The sequence below is a fragment of the Leuresthes tenuis genome, unplaced genomic scaffold (assembly GCF_036924035.1).
Source record: "Leuresthes tenuis unplaced genomic scaffold, fLeuTen1.0.hap1 SCAF_5, whole genome shotgun sequence".
Lineage (NCBI taxonomy): Eukaryota > Metazoa > Chordata > Actinopteri > Atheriniformes > Atherinopsidae > Leuresthes > Leuresthes tenuis.
In genome coordinates this window covers 5,961,384-5,977,703 of record NW_027325359.1, presented here as the reverse complement: position 1 = coordinate 5,977,703, position 16,320 = coordinate 5,961,384, and the positions used below count along the sequence as shown (strand labels likewise).

The window sequence follows — 16,320 nt, the reverse complement described above, 5'->3', positions numbered from 1 at the left end:
TACATTTGCTGTGCTGAACAATCAGAGTGAGCTCTCTCCCAAACAGACGAAACGTCTATAAAACAAGTTGGAAAAAGGACGACGGACTCTGACGGTAACAATGGGGTGTGCAGAAAAAAAAAATACAAAAGAGCCGGATGATGACAGATGCTCCAGATGTGCCTGATGTATGAGACCCCTGAAAGCGTGGGGTATAGTCACAGTAGGCTTCATCCTCTTGGTAAAGGGAAGTTTGAGAGAAATTTGTCCAACAATTATTCAGTTACAGATACTGAATTTCTGTCCTCCGTATTTAGAGACACACTGCTGGCATGGATACCAGACACAGAACAGGACCTTTCAATCTTTTTTTTTACAGATTGCCTGTCAGTGTTTCTGCTTTAAGGAAAGGTTTGGATACCTTTTTGTTCTGGTGCTTCAGAGCCGACAGAAAGTCAATACTGAAGATCATTTTGCCACATCAGGCAACTATAAACTGAGGTTAGTGCTTAGGGCAGCAAAGGCGAGTGTGAGATGCCTGTGTCTGAGTTTTGGCTGAGCTTGGGTCACAACTTGATACCTTTTATAAATCTTGACTTGACAAACTGTGGATGTTAAATGACAAAACTTTTTTCTTTTCAAAAAACGACATGTCCACGGTGGCCTGGAGAATTTTGATACTTGGACAGGAAAAAGGAAGTGATGAGTAATTCCTTAAAGCAACATCACTGAATCATATGTCCTGAAGATGACTTTTGGTCTGCCGTAGAACCCTCAACTGAGGTGCTCTCTTGCTCGCCCATAGGTGCAAGGACCCATTATCTCTTGCAGCTCTAATTTGATTTTACTTCTCAGCTAATTTTCCTTCAAACGATTACTTATTAAACTATTATTGATAAGCTGTCCTTCTTGCTTGTTTATGTCAGTGTGGTCACATGAGACATTTTCAAATATTTTAAAGATGGTTCTGCTTCCCATCCCACTGTAAACATCCTTTGTGTTATCTATTTTTGTCCGCCTGCTTCATAATTACTGGACAGGATATTCCCCACCAATGTTACATGCTTGTACAAGCTAAACTGTTTTGAAAAACACTTGAATAAGCTTTGTGTGATTTGGCTATGAAAAGGCTAATGATTATTCTCTTTCACATGGTGATAAGAGATTTCAAGGTTATGGACTTTGTTGCTGGTTGTCCTCGTAGTACTTCGAAGGTCTGCTGAGTATGTGTTCAGTTGTGTCACTTTCCAGAGTGTGTGTCTGTTTATTTCATGAGTGTGTCTCTCACAACAAGACTGTCCGTCTGGAGTCAGTAACAAAACGCCGAAGTGAGAGGAAACACAAACCAGTGCCTGATATCTGCTCGACATTAGTGCTGTGACTACACGTACATCTACATGCTCTCAAACTCAGACCAGATAGTCCACAAACAGCAACAAATGGCAAAGGTTCTGTTTATTTCAGTGAGACTGTCTGTTGACTCAGAAGGGCCTCTTTGGATGGAGCAACAACCCATCAATGATTAAACTTTTCTTTTATGGGCCAATTTAAGGAATAAAAAGACAAAAGGAATTACATTTTCTGCGTCTGTTTTAATTTCGGAATACACAAAGACAACGAGGCCTGTCCGCAACGGCCTGAGATTGCCGTAATAAACACATCTGGTGCTGAGCAGCAGTGCACACTGCAGTGACGCGATAAAATGGCCACGAGCAGCTCAAGGACGCCTGATTGCCACACAGTCTGCTTTCAGAGTTTTTCCTAGACAACTTAAACTTCCTCTTGAAAATGTAATAAATGTTCATTGAGATGAAGACATCCAATGAAACCCAGAAAACTCACAAAGTGCTTTAACAATGCTCTGCTTTTTTTTTATTTGAAGATGAACGATGATGAATCACGGCAGCTGAATGCGCCCTACGCTAATGACTGGATGTATGATCTGTGAGTGTGCTGTTTGCGTGTGCGAGGGGAACTCTTGGAGCAGCCTGTTGTCATGATGAGATAAAGTGGTGTGTGTGTGTGTGTGTGTGTGTGTTTGTGTGTGGTGGTGGGGGGGGCGGTGTATGGAGGGGTGGGTTGACATGGACAGGAATGGACAGTTTAATTAATAACCACCACCCATTTCTCCCTGACCTCAACTGGTCACACATGCTCTCACTGGAGTCCAGACACAAGCAGCTTAATGCTCATCGGCTAATATTGATGGAGCTGTAAATCACAGCCTGGATAACAGAAAAAAGACAGAAGGAGACAAAAGTCGGATTGACAGAATTCATCATCGACCGACCAGGAGAGGGTAAGACCTGGGATATCAGATGAGTTATTATGAGTCTGCAGTGCCACCGGTTTGGAGACTAATGTGTGCTTGTTGTGTGGGCTGGAGGTTTATGAATCTTTGTGGGCTACTTTGGGAACTCAAGGGAAATTAGACTGAGTTAATTAGAAATGCGGCGGTGCAGTCAATAAAAGTAAGTGTCTCACATGTGGACATTTGGTGGCCTTGACTGGAGCTGAGCTTTTCTGTATGTGTCTCCTCGCGTATGGTTGAGGCTTTACTGTACATTTGTTAATACGCTGTAAATGCTTATCAACTCTGGGGACTCGTGAGGAGTGACAGTACAAATATTATTGTACATTCAGTCAACTGTGACGCAATGACACTGTGTTTTTTTATTTAATGTAACGAGAAAGCATTTATTACAAATGCCTCTTTTCCATGACCTCCAGGCCTAGTATTGACCCGACCTTCATCCTCCTCCTGCCTACAGCCAGCCACTGAGCATCTCATTCCTGTGTTGGAAGGAGACCAGTCAGGTGTGTTAATGTTTAATTATGCTGTAGTCCAGGATCTTCATTGAGGTTTTTTTTAAGTCACAGTTTTCTTTACTTTATTTCTTTTTTTTAACAGAGAACATAAAAAGGCTTACTGCAGGTTTGCAGGCCTTTCCTGTTTGTGTTTTCTGAGCAGGTGACAGAAAACTCACCTGAATGAATGAGTGGGTGGGACCCGACATCAATGTGGTGGGGCCGCTGCAAATCCCACCCAGCGATGAATTCTCAATCTCAGAGAGCGCCCACTTCTTTGGTAAGCGCACTTGGCACGTGCCAGATCATAGAAAATATAACAAGATGAGTCTACAACCACTGGGGGAGTGTACGAGCTAAATTCTAACATGCTCATGCTAACATGCAGCCGCAGACACAAAACGAACATGCAGGTGTTTTGTAGGTATGTGTTTGATGGATATTTGTTGGAATGCCAACACTTTCTCATTAGTATGGAACAAATCTGAAGCTGAGGGGAACATTATTTTGCTAGTGTTTGGGTCATGAACGTGAGTGCTTACAAATTACAATTTTAATCTAATGTGAGATGATCGAACTGACCTTATCAATCCAGAAAAACTTTTTATGCCATTTTATGTTTCTGGAAAAAACGGAGGGGTACAATCTCAAGACTTTGGCAACGTGTGAAAATGGAGGCTTGTGAGGTGGTGGTAGATTAAGCCAATGGTCTTTAATTGACCCCACAGTGAAACAATGGTTTTGTTTTGATGTAGATAACGTGACTCCAGTCTCTTGTTAGCAAACTTTTAGGATGTTTTTTTTTACAGTTTTTAGTTTTCAGTGAGTCTAGTTGGGTTTAGGGACCAGGATGACTTGATAAAGGTGAAGAAAACATCATGGTCTGGCATGAATAAGGCTTTTTTAATCTTGTATGTTCCTCACATGACACGGTGGGAGAGACATAGGGCTCCTATGGGTGACAAACTCAAAATGTTTTTTTTTTGGTGAGTGTGCCGACAAGACGATAATTTTCCAAAGGTAAAATAAAAGGTAACTTACCAAAAGTTTCAAATGATCATATATTGGAGAAAATGTATATGTGAGCTAGAGCTTGACAGTGTCTTTATAGTACATATATATCAACACTGCACCAAAGTCCAAGAGCACCACAAACTATACCCTCTGAAAGGATTATGCAGCTGAATGAAGACCTCTGTGAAACAGTTTAAACAAGAAATGATTATTACGACCTTTAAATAAGCAACATTTGTTTTGTGTTGTATGAAACAAAATAAATGTACAACTGAGTTTTTTCAGGAGACACTCCAAACATACAAAAAGCATTGGTGTACAGCAGGATATTTACTGTTCCTATTAAAGGCTCAGTGCAGCTCGTTTCACTCAGAGAGCAATGAAACACCAAGCTGGAAATACCAGTTAAATCAAGACAGGGACCAGATTGAGTTGCTCAAAATGGTTATACAACTGCAAGTTGGATTTGACCAAAAGAATAAGAAGCTTGAAAAAGGAGATCAAGTTAGAATATTCACACTTTCAAGCTCAAAGTATTTGGAACAAGAAAAGAGTTAGCAGGAAACTTTCATTCATCACCTGCAGAGTTCATGCATGAGCTAGTTCACTTCATCACTTGCCAACGCACAGTAGCTGCCTGTTTGTACCCAAATCTGGGAATGACTTTGCACATCAGCCAGCTACTTGTAATGATGTTAAGTAATGTGGTTAATGAGTAGCCGTGGCAACCTTTGCTCTCCTTGGGATGTCTCAAGCAAGTGGCAAGTAGCCGCTGTTCGCGAATATTTACCGGAAAGCTCTCCAATTAAAAGAAATAAGACACAAAGGAAGGACTGAACTTCAGAATACAGGCAGACTGGTGGGGAAAAGGGAGTAAAGTCTCAGAGTCATTTGTGCTGTCTGGTCACATGGAGGTGGCCATGGTCCAGAAACAGTCCTCAAGAGGTTAGTGTTTCATTCTTTCTTTTTTACAGATTGTCTGTTAGTGTTTCTACTTTGAGAGAAGGTTTGGATACCTGACAAGATTGTCGTAAAGGGATCATTTTTGTATGTCTTTAAAGTGGTGGTCACCACTCCTCAGATGTTTTTAAAGGAAAATGGATGTGCCAAACACCTGCTCTGGAAGTGAACGATGATAAAACATGGCTGTGAACCTGTACCATACATCCTTATGTTCAACTTAGTGTCTTTTTCAAGTGTGTCTGTTTGTAAGTCATTCTAAAAGACAGTGTGCTCTGTGCAAGCAAATTGTTAATCATTTATGGGATTATAGTATATGTTGTGCTGACTGCTGTCGAGTACTGAGTCTGTTTCTGCTTAAATGAGATTCTCCAGGGTTTCAAGTCAGGAGCTGTCATACACTGCTAATAATGCATAGATATATTGCTAGAATTGACCATTTAATGAAATGGTCCATACTAAAAAAAAAATTTCACAATAAAAACAGATAATTTATCACATGCTGCAGAACCTGTCAGATCCATGGAGTGTTTTACCATCTTCCTACTGATTTGGAAGATGCTCCAACCCACAGCTGGGAGCTATTTTCGTCTAAAAGCGTCTTTAATAAGCCGTCTGCGTGCTTTGCTCCCAGGTGGCTCCCAGATATTAGATGTTAGGTTTTGAGCAAAGGCTGAAATCAAGTAACTGAATAGACAGTTCCCAAAGGAGACGATAGAAACAAACCAAGAAACAGAAAAGGAAAAAGTAAACGTGATTACTGCGGATTTGGTTGAGCTACAGCTAATAGGAGATTGCTTGTGAACCAGTTCATCATATCAGTTTTTTTCAAGTTGATCAATTACATGGACCAGATAATAGATAATAATAGATAAAATACAATGGGAGTTTGGGGGACTTTAGCACAAAGCCATTGCACCACACACCATGTTATCTCAAGTAGGGACTGTGCAAACCACATGTTAGAATTTTCAGAAATGGGATAATTATGTCTTCACCAATAATTTTGACAAAAAACTGAACCACATTTCCAAAAATATTCTTTGAAATGCAACTCAAATTTAAAACTGTTCTTCAATTAGACGTTTGGACCTCAAACAAATACAATTACAAAGGAAATACCTTGAAATGTCTTTATTGACAGATGTCATTGCACATAAGAAATTTAAGCAGGAAGATTATTGCCAGCAGAAAGTTGAGATAGAGGCAAATAAGACAGAAAAAGGTTTTAGAATTTACGAGTAACAGCATTTTTTTGGTATGATATAGGTTAATATAAATGTATGAATAAAGACAGCAACAGAGAAAACTCCTTGAAAACCACTATGAAGTGTGGTGATAGATGTTTAAGGTTCAGGAGACATTTTTTTTTCTAAATCATCAATATTGTTGAAATACCAGCATTAATAACCTGAAAGCCTTCACAATCTCTGCCAGGAAGCTTAAAACCAGTTGCCATAATTGGCACCTGAGAATCCTGAAAATAAGTGTTAACATCAAAATTTGAAGGAGTTTGAAAAACTATTTTCCTTTTTTTAATATAAAAGATTGTTATATGATGAGAATTTAATGTTTCTTCAATTCAAATGTAGACTTTTCATGTACAGTTTTAATGACAGATCATGCGGTGGGTGGGGGAGTAAATATTTTGTATCTTATTTTGCTCATTTTTACTGTCAATGCTTGTAGGTGGCTGTGGGTTGGGTGGTAGAGTAATCACACTGGATTTAGACATCAGTGGGTTCTATCATCCAGCTCTTCACATGTTCACGTGCTCTTGGGCAGGACACTGAACCCCACATTTCCCCTGATGGGTTTATCAGTGTACAGTATGATAGAGAAAAAGTGCTGCATGTATCCAATAAAAAACTCTGTATAAAAGGGAAACACGTCGTAAAGTGCTTTGTGGAGCCTGGCCAAGGTTAAAAGGTACTATATAAGTGTGTTTAATCTTTACAGTTTTGAGCGTTTTATAATCCCTCTCCTCTTTCTTTCTCAGACATTCTGGCAGATCAAGGCAGCCCTCTCCTGCATGATCCTGACATCTCACCCTTCACGGGTTATCCCAGCATGCAGTACCCGACCATGGAGCCAAACATGTCGTCTACTCCATACTACTCTGCTCAGAACTATTACTCTCAGTACAGCGGAGACGAATGGTACTTACACACAGGCATATATGAACTGAGAAAAGGACCCATGGAGGGAAGCTACGACACTGAGATGGAGGAGGGGTCATCTGTTGTGCCGGCTGTGTGTAAGAGGGCCCGACACATGTCGCAAGCTGGAAGGATCAAAGGGGAGGAGCTGTGCGTTGTGTGTGGAGACAAGGCTTCTGGATACCACTATAACGCTCTGACCTGTGAGGGATGTAAAGGTGAGTGGACAGAGCACTGGCATGCAGCAGCACAGAAGCTTATTTAATTTGGATTTTAATGATAGATGAGGACGGGGCTCCAGAAGTTTTATAAATTATTCATCTGTCAGTGATGCTTCATCGCCAACCTACAAACGTTCAAAGCGACAAGTCCAAAATACTTCAATATTTAATTAAAAGTTTAAAAAATCCAAAAGAAAAACCCTGTATGAAAGCTGCATCCTTTCAATTACTGTGTTAATAATCAGCTCCTTAACTAAAATGCCAGGTCGTTGTTCTGCTTGTATTAGTATTGCTTTTACAAAGTATTTATCTAAGCCCGACGGAGTTTGTACAGTGTAAAGTGCATTTTCACTCAGTTATGCTATATAGCTGTATACTTAGCAGCTGAATGACATTTGCCCTACATACTCAAAATCTGCTGTCTTTAGCTCTGAGCTTTAGGGGCCAGTAATGACAAGGATGTTTATTTCTACAGCCCAAACAGCTGGTGAAGAGTAATATTTGAGCATGTGGCAATTAAAAGCTACTGAGCCTTTGCTTAGATAGTTGTTGCACATTAGATCTGACTGAGGAGCAGAAATTTCCCCACAAGGCATATCATTTTCTTATATACTCTGATGCTGCACCCAATTTCTTATCTGGGTGATGTCGAAGATTTTGTAACAATGGTTTACAACTACTTAAGATACACTGTGTACAAAATACCATTGATTTTATCCTTAATTAGCTGCAGAGAACAGGCATTAAACCACCAAGCATAAGACATACGACCAGGTCTGACTGTAAATGAGTGGGGCTGATAGTAAGAGAATAAAAACAACAAAATGTGTTGATTTTACAGTACAAAGGAGAAATTTACAACTCCTATTCCATTTAGAAATCATTAACTGAGTGAACGCAAAGATATGGCCTTCAGGAACCCCTCCCTGTGTTTTTATGACACTGTGAATTTAGTGAGATTCCTGTAAAAAGACAAGGTGAATGGATGTGACTGTAATTCCACACTGCCTGGTTGAACAATGCCAGAAGTGTGGCAGGCGTCCTGCGCTGCCATTTGACTGAGAATAGGCTCAGATCTACCTGGCACTGCTGACAGATTGGGTTCCCTCTCAGCTTTCTGCTGCACAATGCACGAGCAACCTGAGCTCAGTCACGCTAATGCAGGTCATTGTGCTTAATGATGTCAGAATGTCTGGTAGAAGTTCCAAACTTATTCTGCGTGCGTGTGCATGTTACATGTTTGTGTAAGTTGCTATGTTTGCGGGGTCCGACTGCAACATGTGAACTTAACTGCTTAAGCGTGTAAATGAGGGTAGAGGTTAGCATTAGGTAAGGGGTAGATCAAGGTTAAAGCGAGGAGTAAAGGGCTGAATTATGTCAACATGAGTCCCAACACAAGTGTATTTTCACCTGTTGCTGTGTGGATCAGAGTTTAGATATACTGTATGTGATTGTAGTGAAACTATAAGTCATTAAAACCAATAATAGTTAATGGTTTAAAATCAACTCTGACTGAACTCACCCCTGTCATTTGATCACTTGGTTGTGTAGATGGCGTAGATGGTATCTGGAGCAGCGTTCTTCTTTGCTCAGTCACTTTTAGAGGCTCCAAAGGAGTCCCTAGCGCAGGGCTGCCTTTTTTTTTTATCAGTTTGTTCAAGCTCTTTGAGCCATTGTCTCTGAATCTGCTGCCCCAAGAGATGGCTGCAAAGCAGATTACACTCTTCACCCCAGAGTTGAGACGTACAACATAGCAGCAAAAGCTGGAACAAGCAAGAACAGTTATTCATATCCTTTATTTGTTTGTACCATTACTATTTAAGGATTCATACATATAAGAACCCATGCAGAGCTTTGCTGCTGCATGCATGGGCATCTTTTTGTTGCTGTAACTGACAGATAGGGGTTCATTTGAAAGACTTTACTTTATCTGTTGAAAGGTGTGAAATCATCGTATAAACAGTAGCTGGCAATATAACAGCCAATATTAGTTTTCTGCTGAATACTGTATGTCAGTCAAAACAGTAACAGGATATCATAGTGTAGAAACTTGCACAATCCTGGAAAACCTTGTTTTTCAGGTGTAAAATTTAAAATGACTTCACTTTATATAGATTTTTTTAAAGGCTACTGTATATATCACGTTTTAGGTGTTGATAAATAAAGTACCGTACAATACAGTAGGCCTCTGGCTGATGCATACTTCTGAATAGTTTTAACAGCATTTATTCCTTTATTTTATGATGATCAATAAGGAGACAACTGTTAATGAGGGGAATTAGACTTGGGATTCATATACAATAAACACACACGTCACTGATACTCCAACTTTAATTTTCTTTTTCAAATATTATCCCTAACTATTATTATTATTATTATCCCTTATTATATTGATACCCTGGAAGTTGCAAGAGCAAATTTAGTTTCTATATTTTGTCCTCTAATGTATAAATAAGTACAAAATATCTTGGCTTTTCAATGTTGTTTTCTGTACTCTGTTCATGTTCATGCCATGTTTTTCCCATGTTCAGGTTTCTTCAGAAGAAGCATTACAAAGAACGCTGTGTACAAGTGCAAGAGCGGTGGAAACTGCGAGATGGACATGTATATGCGCAGGAAATGCCAGGAGTGCCGGCTGAGAAAGTGCAAGGAGATGGGCATGCTGGCAGAGTGTGAGTACCGCTGCTTGTCGAGAGACATCCTGTCTCATATGATGATGAGAATCAACTCAGCCAGTAATCAACTCAGTAGGGAATGAAAAGATTATACACATATCTTAAACTTATTTGCAGCATCAACGTGCAAACGTCGTACCATCTGTTAAGTAGAATCATGAGTGCCTGTCAGGGGTGAGCCCCCATTCTCGCTTCTCTGACACGGTCTATTGAATTATTCTGGGAGATTGCATGTCACTTATGCCACACAATACAAAAGGCTTGGCTTTTGTTACTGTTCCCAGAACAGAGGCAGTCAAACAGAAAGTTCAGTTTAGAAAAAATGAATGCCCACGTACTATTTCTGAAGTTATGGGGTCTATTAAAAGCTGTCAGTAGAAAGGACAAACTGGACTCCTGTTGCTCATAAATAGTGCAGGGAGTCGTGATGAATACTGCATGGTGGAAGTGGAAGGCAGCGGCGATACTATCTGCTGCTGCAACAAGAGCCCAACAGGTTAGACTGTTTTAAATCATAGTGTGAAAAAGAAATAAATGAACAGAGTTGGTTTCTTTATTCTTATTCTTAGTGTATTACTTTTCAAGTCTAAAATATCTCACTGCTTCGTTTTAAATTGTTTAAAATCAGCAAGAATTGTAAAGGAATGTCATTGTAAATGTAAGGTTTGCTCTTGGGAATTAATTAAAAAAAAGAATAATCAAAAATCAATCAAGTCCAATTAAGATTTCAATGAACGTTCTGAACTGTGAGATGTGCGGCTGGATGAACAACCTGTGAGGTATTTAACACACAAAGTGAAGCCTTCATCGATGCCAACAGGCCTGCTGACAGAGATCCAGTGTAAATCCAAAAGACTGCGCAAGAACACCAAGGCCTCCCCAGGTCGGTCGACAGGAGACGAGACCGAGGGGGTTGACCTCGCTGACAACAAACAGGTCACTTCAACCACCAAACTGTCAAAGGTAAACAAACTGCATCAAATCGTGAGACAAACCGCATCATCCCTTAATGATGCTCTGTTTTTGGTTTTATTTCTAAATCCAGGAAAAGGTTGAAATCACTCAAGAGCAGCAGTCGCTCATGAGACTCATCGTAGAGGCTTACAACACACATCAGCTTCCTCATGATGTTGCTAAAAAACTGGTATTTTGCCCTTTTTTCCCCCCAAACCATATGCTAAATTATTGACGTTAAATGATCAAACAAGTGTTGTTATCTTGGAGCTGACATCATTCTGTTGGCTGGAACAAAGTTTGCATCATTAAACGCTGAGACTGCTTTACTCTTGCCTGTGTTCCTATTTTGGCTTTCTTTTCTTAGAAGAAAACAGCTGTTTTGGTGTTACTAAAGGATTTTTTTCTCCCCAGCTGCAAGAACAGTACAGCAAAGAGGAAAATTTTCTCCTCTTGACGGAAATCGCAACGAGCCAAGTTCAAGTGTTAGTGGAGTTTACAAAAAATATTCCAGGTATTTGTGAGCAGTTTGCTGTAGCATATATGGTAGAGTTGTATCTACATTAACTGGAAGTGGAGATGATCATTCATGGTTCCTCACTTTTCCTCGGCAGGCTTTCTGTCTCTGGATCATGAAGATCAGATCGCTCTGCTGAAAGGTTCGGCTGTGGAAGCGATGTTTCTGCGTTCTGCTCAGATTTTCAGCAGAAAGATGCCCTATGGACACACAGATCTTTTAGAAGAAAGGATACGCAAAAGTGGTGCGTCCACTCCGGAATACCTTGTAATGATGATATTATGGTCTTTAAAAAAAAACAAACACTCTACTCCTCTAAAGCTTCACTGGAAATCTAGTGCAAGCAACTTTTAAACAATATAGTCTTGGCCTTCAGCAGCTTCAGCCAAGCCTGATCTGAGCCTCCTTAAATATTTGATCTGTGTGATGCAGCAGAGATGTGTCCTGACCCACTGATCTCTGCCTGGGTGTAGGTTACACATGCACACACACCTTTGCTGGGTACAGTTTCACTCTTTTTAGGTCAAGGTGTGTGTGCATCTTTGCCTGTGAAGGAGAGCAAACCAGCCTATTTTGTACTATCATTATAAAGTCACCAAAATCCACACATAGTGATCTGCTTCCTCTCTCTTTGCACACACAGAATATCATATATTGATCTGTTTACTCACTTGCTTGGTTAGAAATCATTTATATGTATGTGAGGTGTCAGTACGTCAAACAAGTTAGACAGTTAGATAGACAGCAGTGGTGATGGCAGGAGTGTGTGTTTGTCACCGGGTCCCTCAGTGCTGCTTTGATGTGAATGGTGGGGATAAGAGATATTCACACTAAAGGCCAGTCTGGGAGAATAAGGCAGCAAAGCTGTCTGAGGAGACCATTGTTTCTTATCAAAACATCAAGAGTGCTATTGTGCTCTTTTCTCCCTCTGAGCCCCAATGGCATTTCTCATAGCTCGGTGATGTGCCCGAGCAGACAGACTCCCTCAGCCGGTGCGAGGAGCGTTTGAAGTAGGAGCTTCTACTCATGTGCAACAGCCCACTGAGTAAAAACCTGAATTATATAGAGAGATGTTTGAAATATTAATTCTTATTCATTATTGAATTATCCCAGCTTTTCATTCATGTCTTTGTGTGCCGAAGGGTGCTGCAGGAATCTGCAGAAATAACTGCAGAAAAATATGTTATGAGAGCTGAGATAAGCTTTAACACAAAAGAAGAAATTCATCTACGTTTGTTTAGCTTTCCAAAATCATTTGATGTTATTGTGATGACTCCTTGTTAAAGTCCCAGAGCAGATTTTACATTTGAAATTGCTTGTTTTTCCAAATTACATTCATTAAGATATGAAAGAGTCAAAATACAGAATAGACACACGAAGAGCAATCCAATACAGCATTTCTATACGAGTAAGGTTATTTTTTGCCTTGTTTTCCTCTTTTTTTAAAATTTTGTTCCTCTCACATTTCTGAGGTCAAATCCTCATCTTTCCTCAGTGACACACATCTAAAAAATAGAGCCCAGGCATTAGACCTCCGACCCTCTCGTTTCTACTTACTTTAAAGTTTTTTCCAGTCCTATTTGTTTGTCTGTGAACAAGCTCGAGCAAAAGTCCAGGTCAGTGTCATAATGTGTATATCAGAGGTGGAGATAAAGATCCAAATGCAGAAAAAGATCCAGAAGAAGGCAGGTGCAAAATCAATAAACTTTATTAGATAAACAAAAGAGCTGCAAAGCGAGAAGACCGTAGACTTAAATCCAAAAGCACTGAGCTGATCATGACTTAGAATAAAACCAACATGGCATGAGAAAACCAACACAACAAATATCAAAGACCAAGATCTAGCACTGAACAAAGGAAACCAGTGAGTATTCATATTGAGGGAGCTAATGACTAACTGAAGGAAGGTGTGATAATTAGTAACTACACCAAGGCCAGAGTGTTAGGGGAAGTAGACCACACTTACATTAAGCTGTGATGTGAGTCTGGACTCCTGAAACAGCAGCTGTTCATTAAGTACTACAAAAAGAGTGTGAGTCATTTCATCTGACATAATCCTACCACAGTGATACACAGAAACTATATCATATGTATCATGGTTAGTATGAGAAGATATCTCACTTTTTCTGAAATCAGAGTTTGGAATCAAAAAAGGAAAGAAAAAGGCACTAAAGTGAAAGATGTTGTACACACACACCCTCGTGTTCTGATATACGTCCACATAAATCACAGCTCAACTGTCACTTTGAAAGTTTTGGGCATAAGTAACAGCGGCATGGAATTATCTCCTTCCTCTTTTTAATGAAGGATTGTCAGCTTTTTTGACAGTGATACAATGATAACTATTTGATCATGGCTGCTTCTGGGTCATTTCATTTGGAATCTTCCTAAGCAATAAAAAGACAATCCAACTGGACCCTAACACTATAAGGGAGACTACCCAGGGAGCAGATGGAGGAAATAAAATATGAATACAAATCATAAAACAGAAAACACGACATGAACCCAACAAAGCTTACCACCGAAAACATGGAAATCAGTCCAACTAACACTAAAACAGAACCAGAGACATGATAAAAACCCACAGACCGTGACAGTTCAAGTTTACAGTGATAGGTTTCAGTTTGATGTTCACACGGAGGAAGGCTCCTACACATAATACTCCAAATCAAGTGTATTTAGTATCATTTAAAATGTTGACAAATTATTTTGTTCTGCACCAACTTTACTTCATTAGGATAATTACTCAGGTGAATTTAGAGTTTATCAAAAGTTACTCTTTGCTCCCTTATTTAAGCATTTGTCTTCAGCCTAAGGTCAGTGTTGGTAATCTATTTCCTTGCATGTACCGAGGCCATGGAAAGAACATCACTTTTTTTTTTTACAATTTGTGGGATTTTGCTCATCCCATTTTCCAAGGTTTACTATAAAGTCTTTTTTGTTTTTTCCAGGTATATCAGAAGAATTTATCACACCCTTGTTCAACTTTTACAAAAGCGTTGGTGAACTCCAAATGGTTCTGGAGGAACAGGCTCTCCTCACCGCCATAACGATCCTGACCCCAGGTGAGCCTATGTAAACAGATTCTACTGTATTGATCGAAAGGTCTCCTGTTCTGTTATTATTTGAGATGTGTTTCCTAAATCAGAATTCCCAATCCTCAATAGTTTAAGAGGTTTCATAATCCCAGTGCACCTCACTCCCCTCCAGATCGGCCTTATGTGAAGGATCAGCAGGCTGTTGAGAGACTGCAGGAGCCCATGGTGGATTTGCTGAGAAAGCTGTGCGCCCTGCAACATCCACAGGACCCGCAGTACTTTGCCCGCCTCCTGGGCCGTCTGACAGAGCTGCGAACACTCAACCACTACCACGCAGAGATGCTCACATCCTGGAGAGTGAACGACCACAAATTCACCCCCCTGCTCTGTGAGATCTGGGACGTGCAGTGACACAAGAGGAGCAGTGAAGAGGGTCGGGATGATAGGATGAACATTTCAGCTTGCAAGACAACATCCCCAGCCCGGCAGGAGTATGTGTTTATACTGGAGAGTGTGAGGATAATTAAATTCTTGGACAACCTTTTTGCCTCTGTTGTGCCTGACTTAATGAATGGGCCGGAGTATTATTTGTGTATAATGTGAGCTTTTTTTTTTTATGGCTCACACAAGCTTTATTACCAATTATAGCAGGGTTTTCATTGCTTATTCACAGGATTGGATATATTTAGTACATTTTTTTTTACTATGATTAACAAGTTAAAAGAAATTGATTAGTGAAACAAGTACAAACACTGGTACTTGGTCAAAGAAAAGTAGGTGCTCACAAAAAGTGTAAGATTTAGATTAGATAGGGTTTGATAATGTGTTTGTTCATGTTTTATGTGTGAAATTTATTTTCTATCCATCTGCCGCTATAATTGTCTTCAAGGATTGGGTTTACATGGCAAAATTTCCACACCAGAGAGGACACTGAGCAGAAAACAACAGTTATATTGTGTTGTACACGTGGAATACTGTAATATTAAAAAAGTTTCAAAGGTTAAGCTTAATAAAGTAAACAGAAAGACAGTAAAATCAACCAGAAACCAAAAATAAATGTACACCAATCATTGTCATCATTATGCATATTGAATACTACTCGTGCTGCCAAAAGAGTTCTGATCAAACAGAGTGTGGACAAAAAAACATCTTAAGGTTTCATGAGGGTGTCCAGGAGTGTCTGCTACAGGGATGTTAGCAGTAGATCCTTTAGGCCCTGTGGGTTATGGTGTGTTGTCTTTTTGGAGCAGGACTCTCACATCCCTTCATCTTAGGGTCTGGAGCTTAGGGAAGCTACATGAACACCTTTTGAGTGGCGCAATGCATGTTTTCCCAGTCGAACATTGAATTGTAATGACTTGCGCAGTGTTACTCACTTTATCCGTCAGTGATTTAAATGTTATGTCTGTTCTAAGTGTAAAGATATGCTTGATGAAACATGTTTGGTTTATATAACGTCACAACCTGCAGCAATAGATCATTGACTTTTTATGCCTTATTTATGCTTGCAGTTAACCTTCTGAGAATGAAAGCACCTCAATTAAAGGACTGTGACTGTGTTATTGCTCATTTCACCAAATTTTCTTAAAGTAAGTAGACTATTTTTAACATTGCTGTTGATTTTGGATATAGTTTTTCTTTCTTTCTTTCATCCGACACTCTTATTTGTGTAGTTTTGTCAGGGAAGTTTGCATTCATTGCACTATGAAGAAGAAAGTTCAGTTAGTCATGTACAGAGCAGACCTTTTTGTGACTGTAAAAAGTTACAAAGTCCAACTTCCACACCAAAGGTAGTTATTCTCTGCCACAGAAGAAACAGCCTCTGAACTGAAATCCAGTCCCCCCCCCCTCAAAATTTTTCCACATCAAGATATAAGAGACATTTATCTTTTTTCTATATTAGTGTTTTACAGTCGTTTTAGTTTCAGGACCATGTCCACTGTTGCCAAACACATGCCTCATTCACCATATCAGTAAACCACATGAGATAAACTA

General features: G+C 39.8%; 1 protein-coding gene across 1 annotated transcript; it reads left to right on the top strand.

Annotated features, from left to right (window-relative positions):
• Positions 1-2,070: 2,070 nt before the first annotated feature.
• On the top strand, positions 2,071-15,884 carry nr1h4 (nuclear receptor subfamily 1, group H, member 4). The gene is made up of 11 exons (XM_072385586.1): positions 2,071-2,278; positions 2,710-2,796; positions 2,891-3,067; positions 6,761-7,138; positions 9,673-9,813; positions 10,637-10,779; positions 10,862-10,960; positions 11,185-11,284; positions 11,385-11,531; positions 14,239-14,352; positions 14,498-15,884. Exons 3-11 carry the CDS (start codon positions 2,971-2,973, stop codon positions 14,734-14,736), a joined length of 1,458 nt encoding a protein of 485 aa, XP_072241687.1. The 5' UTR covers positions 2,071-2,278; positions 2,710-2,796; positions 2,891-2,970; the 3' UTR covers positions 14,737-15,884.
• Positions 15,885-16,320: the final 436 nt, after the last annotated feature.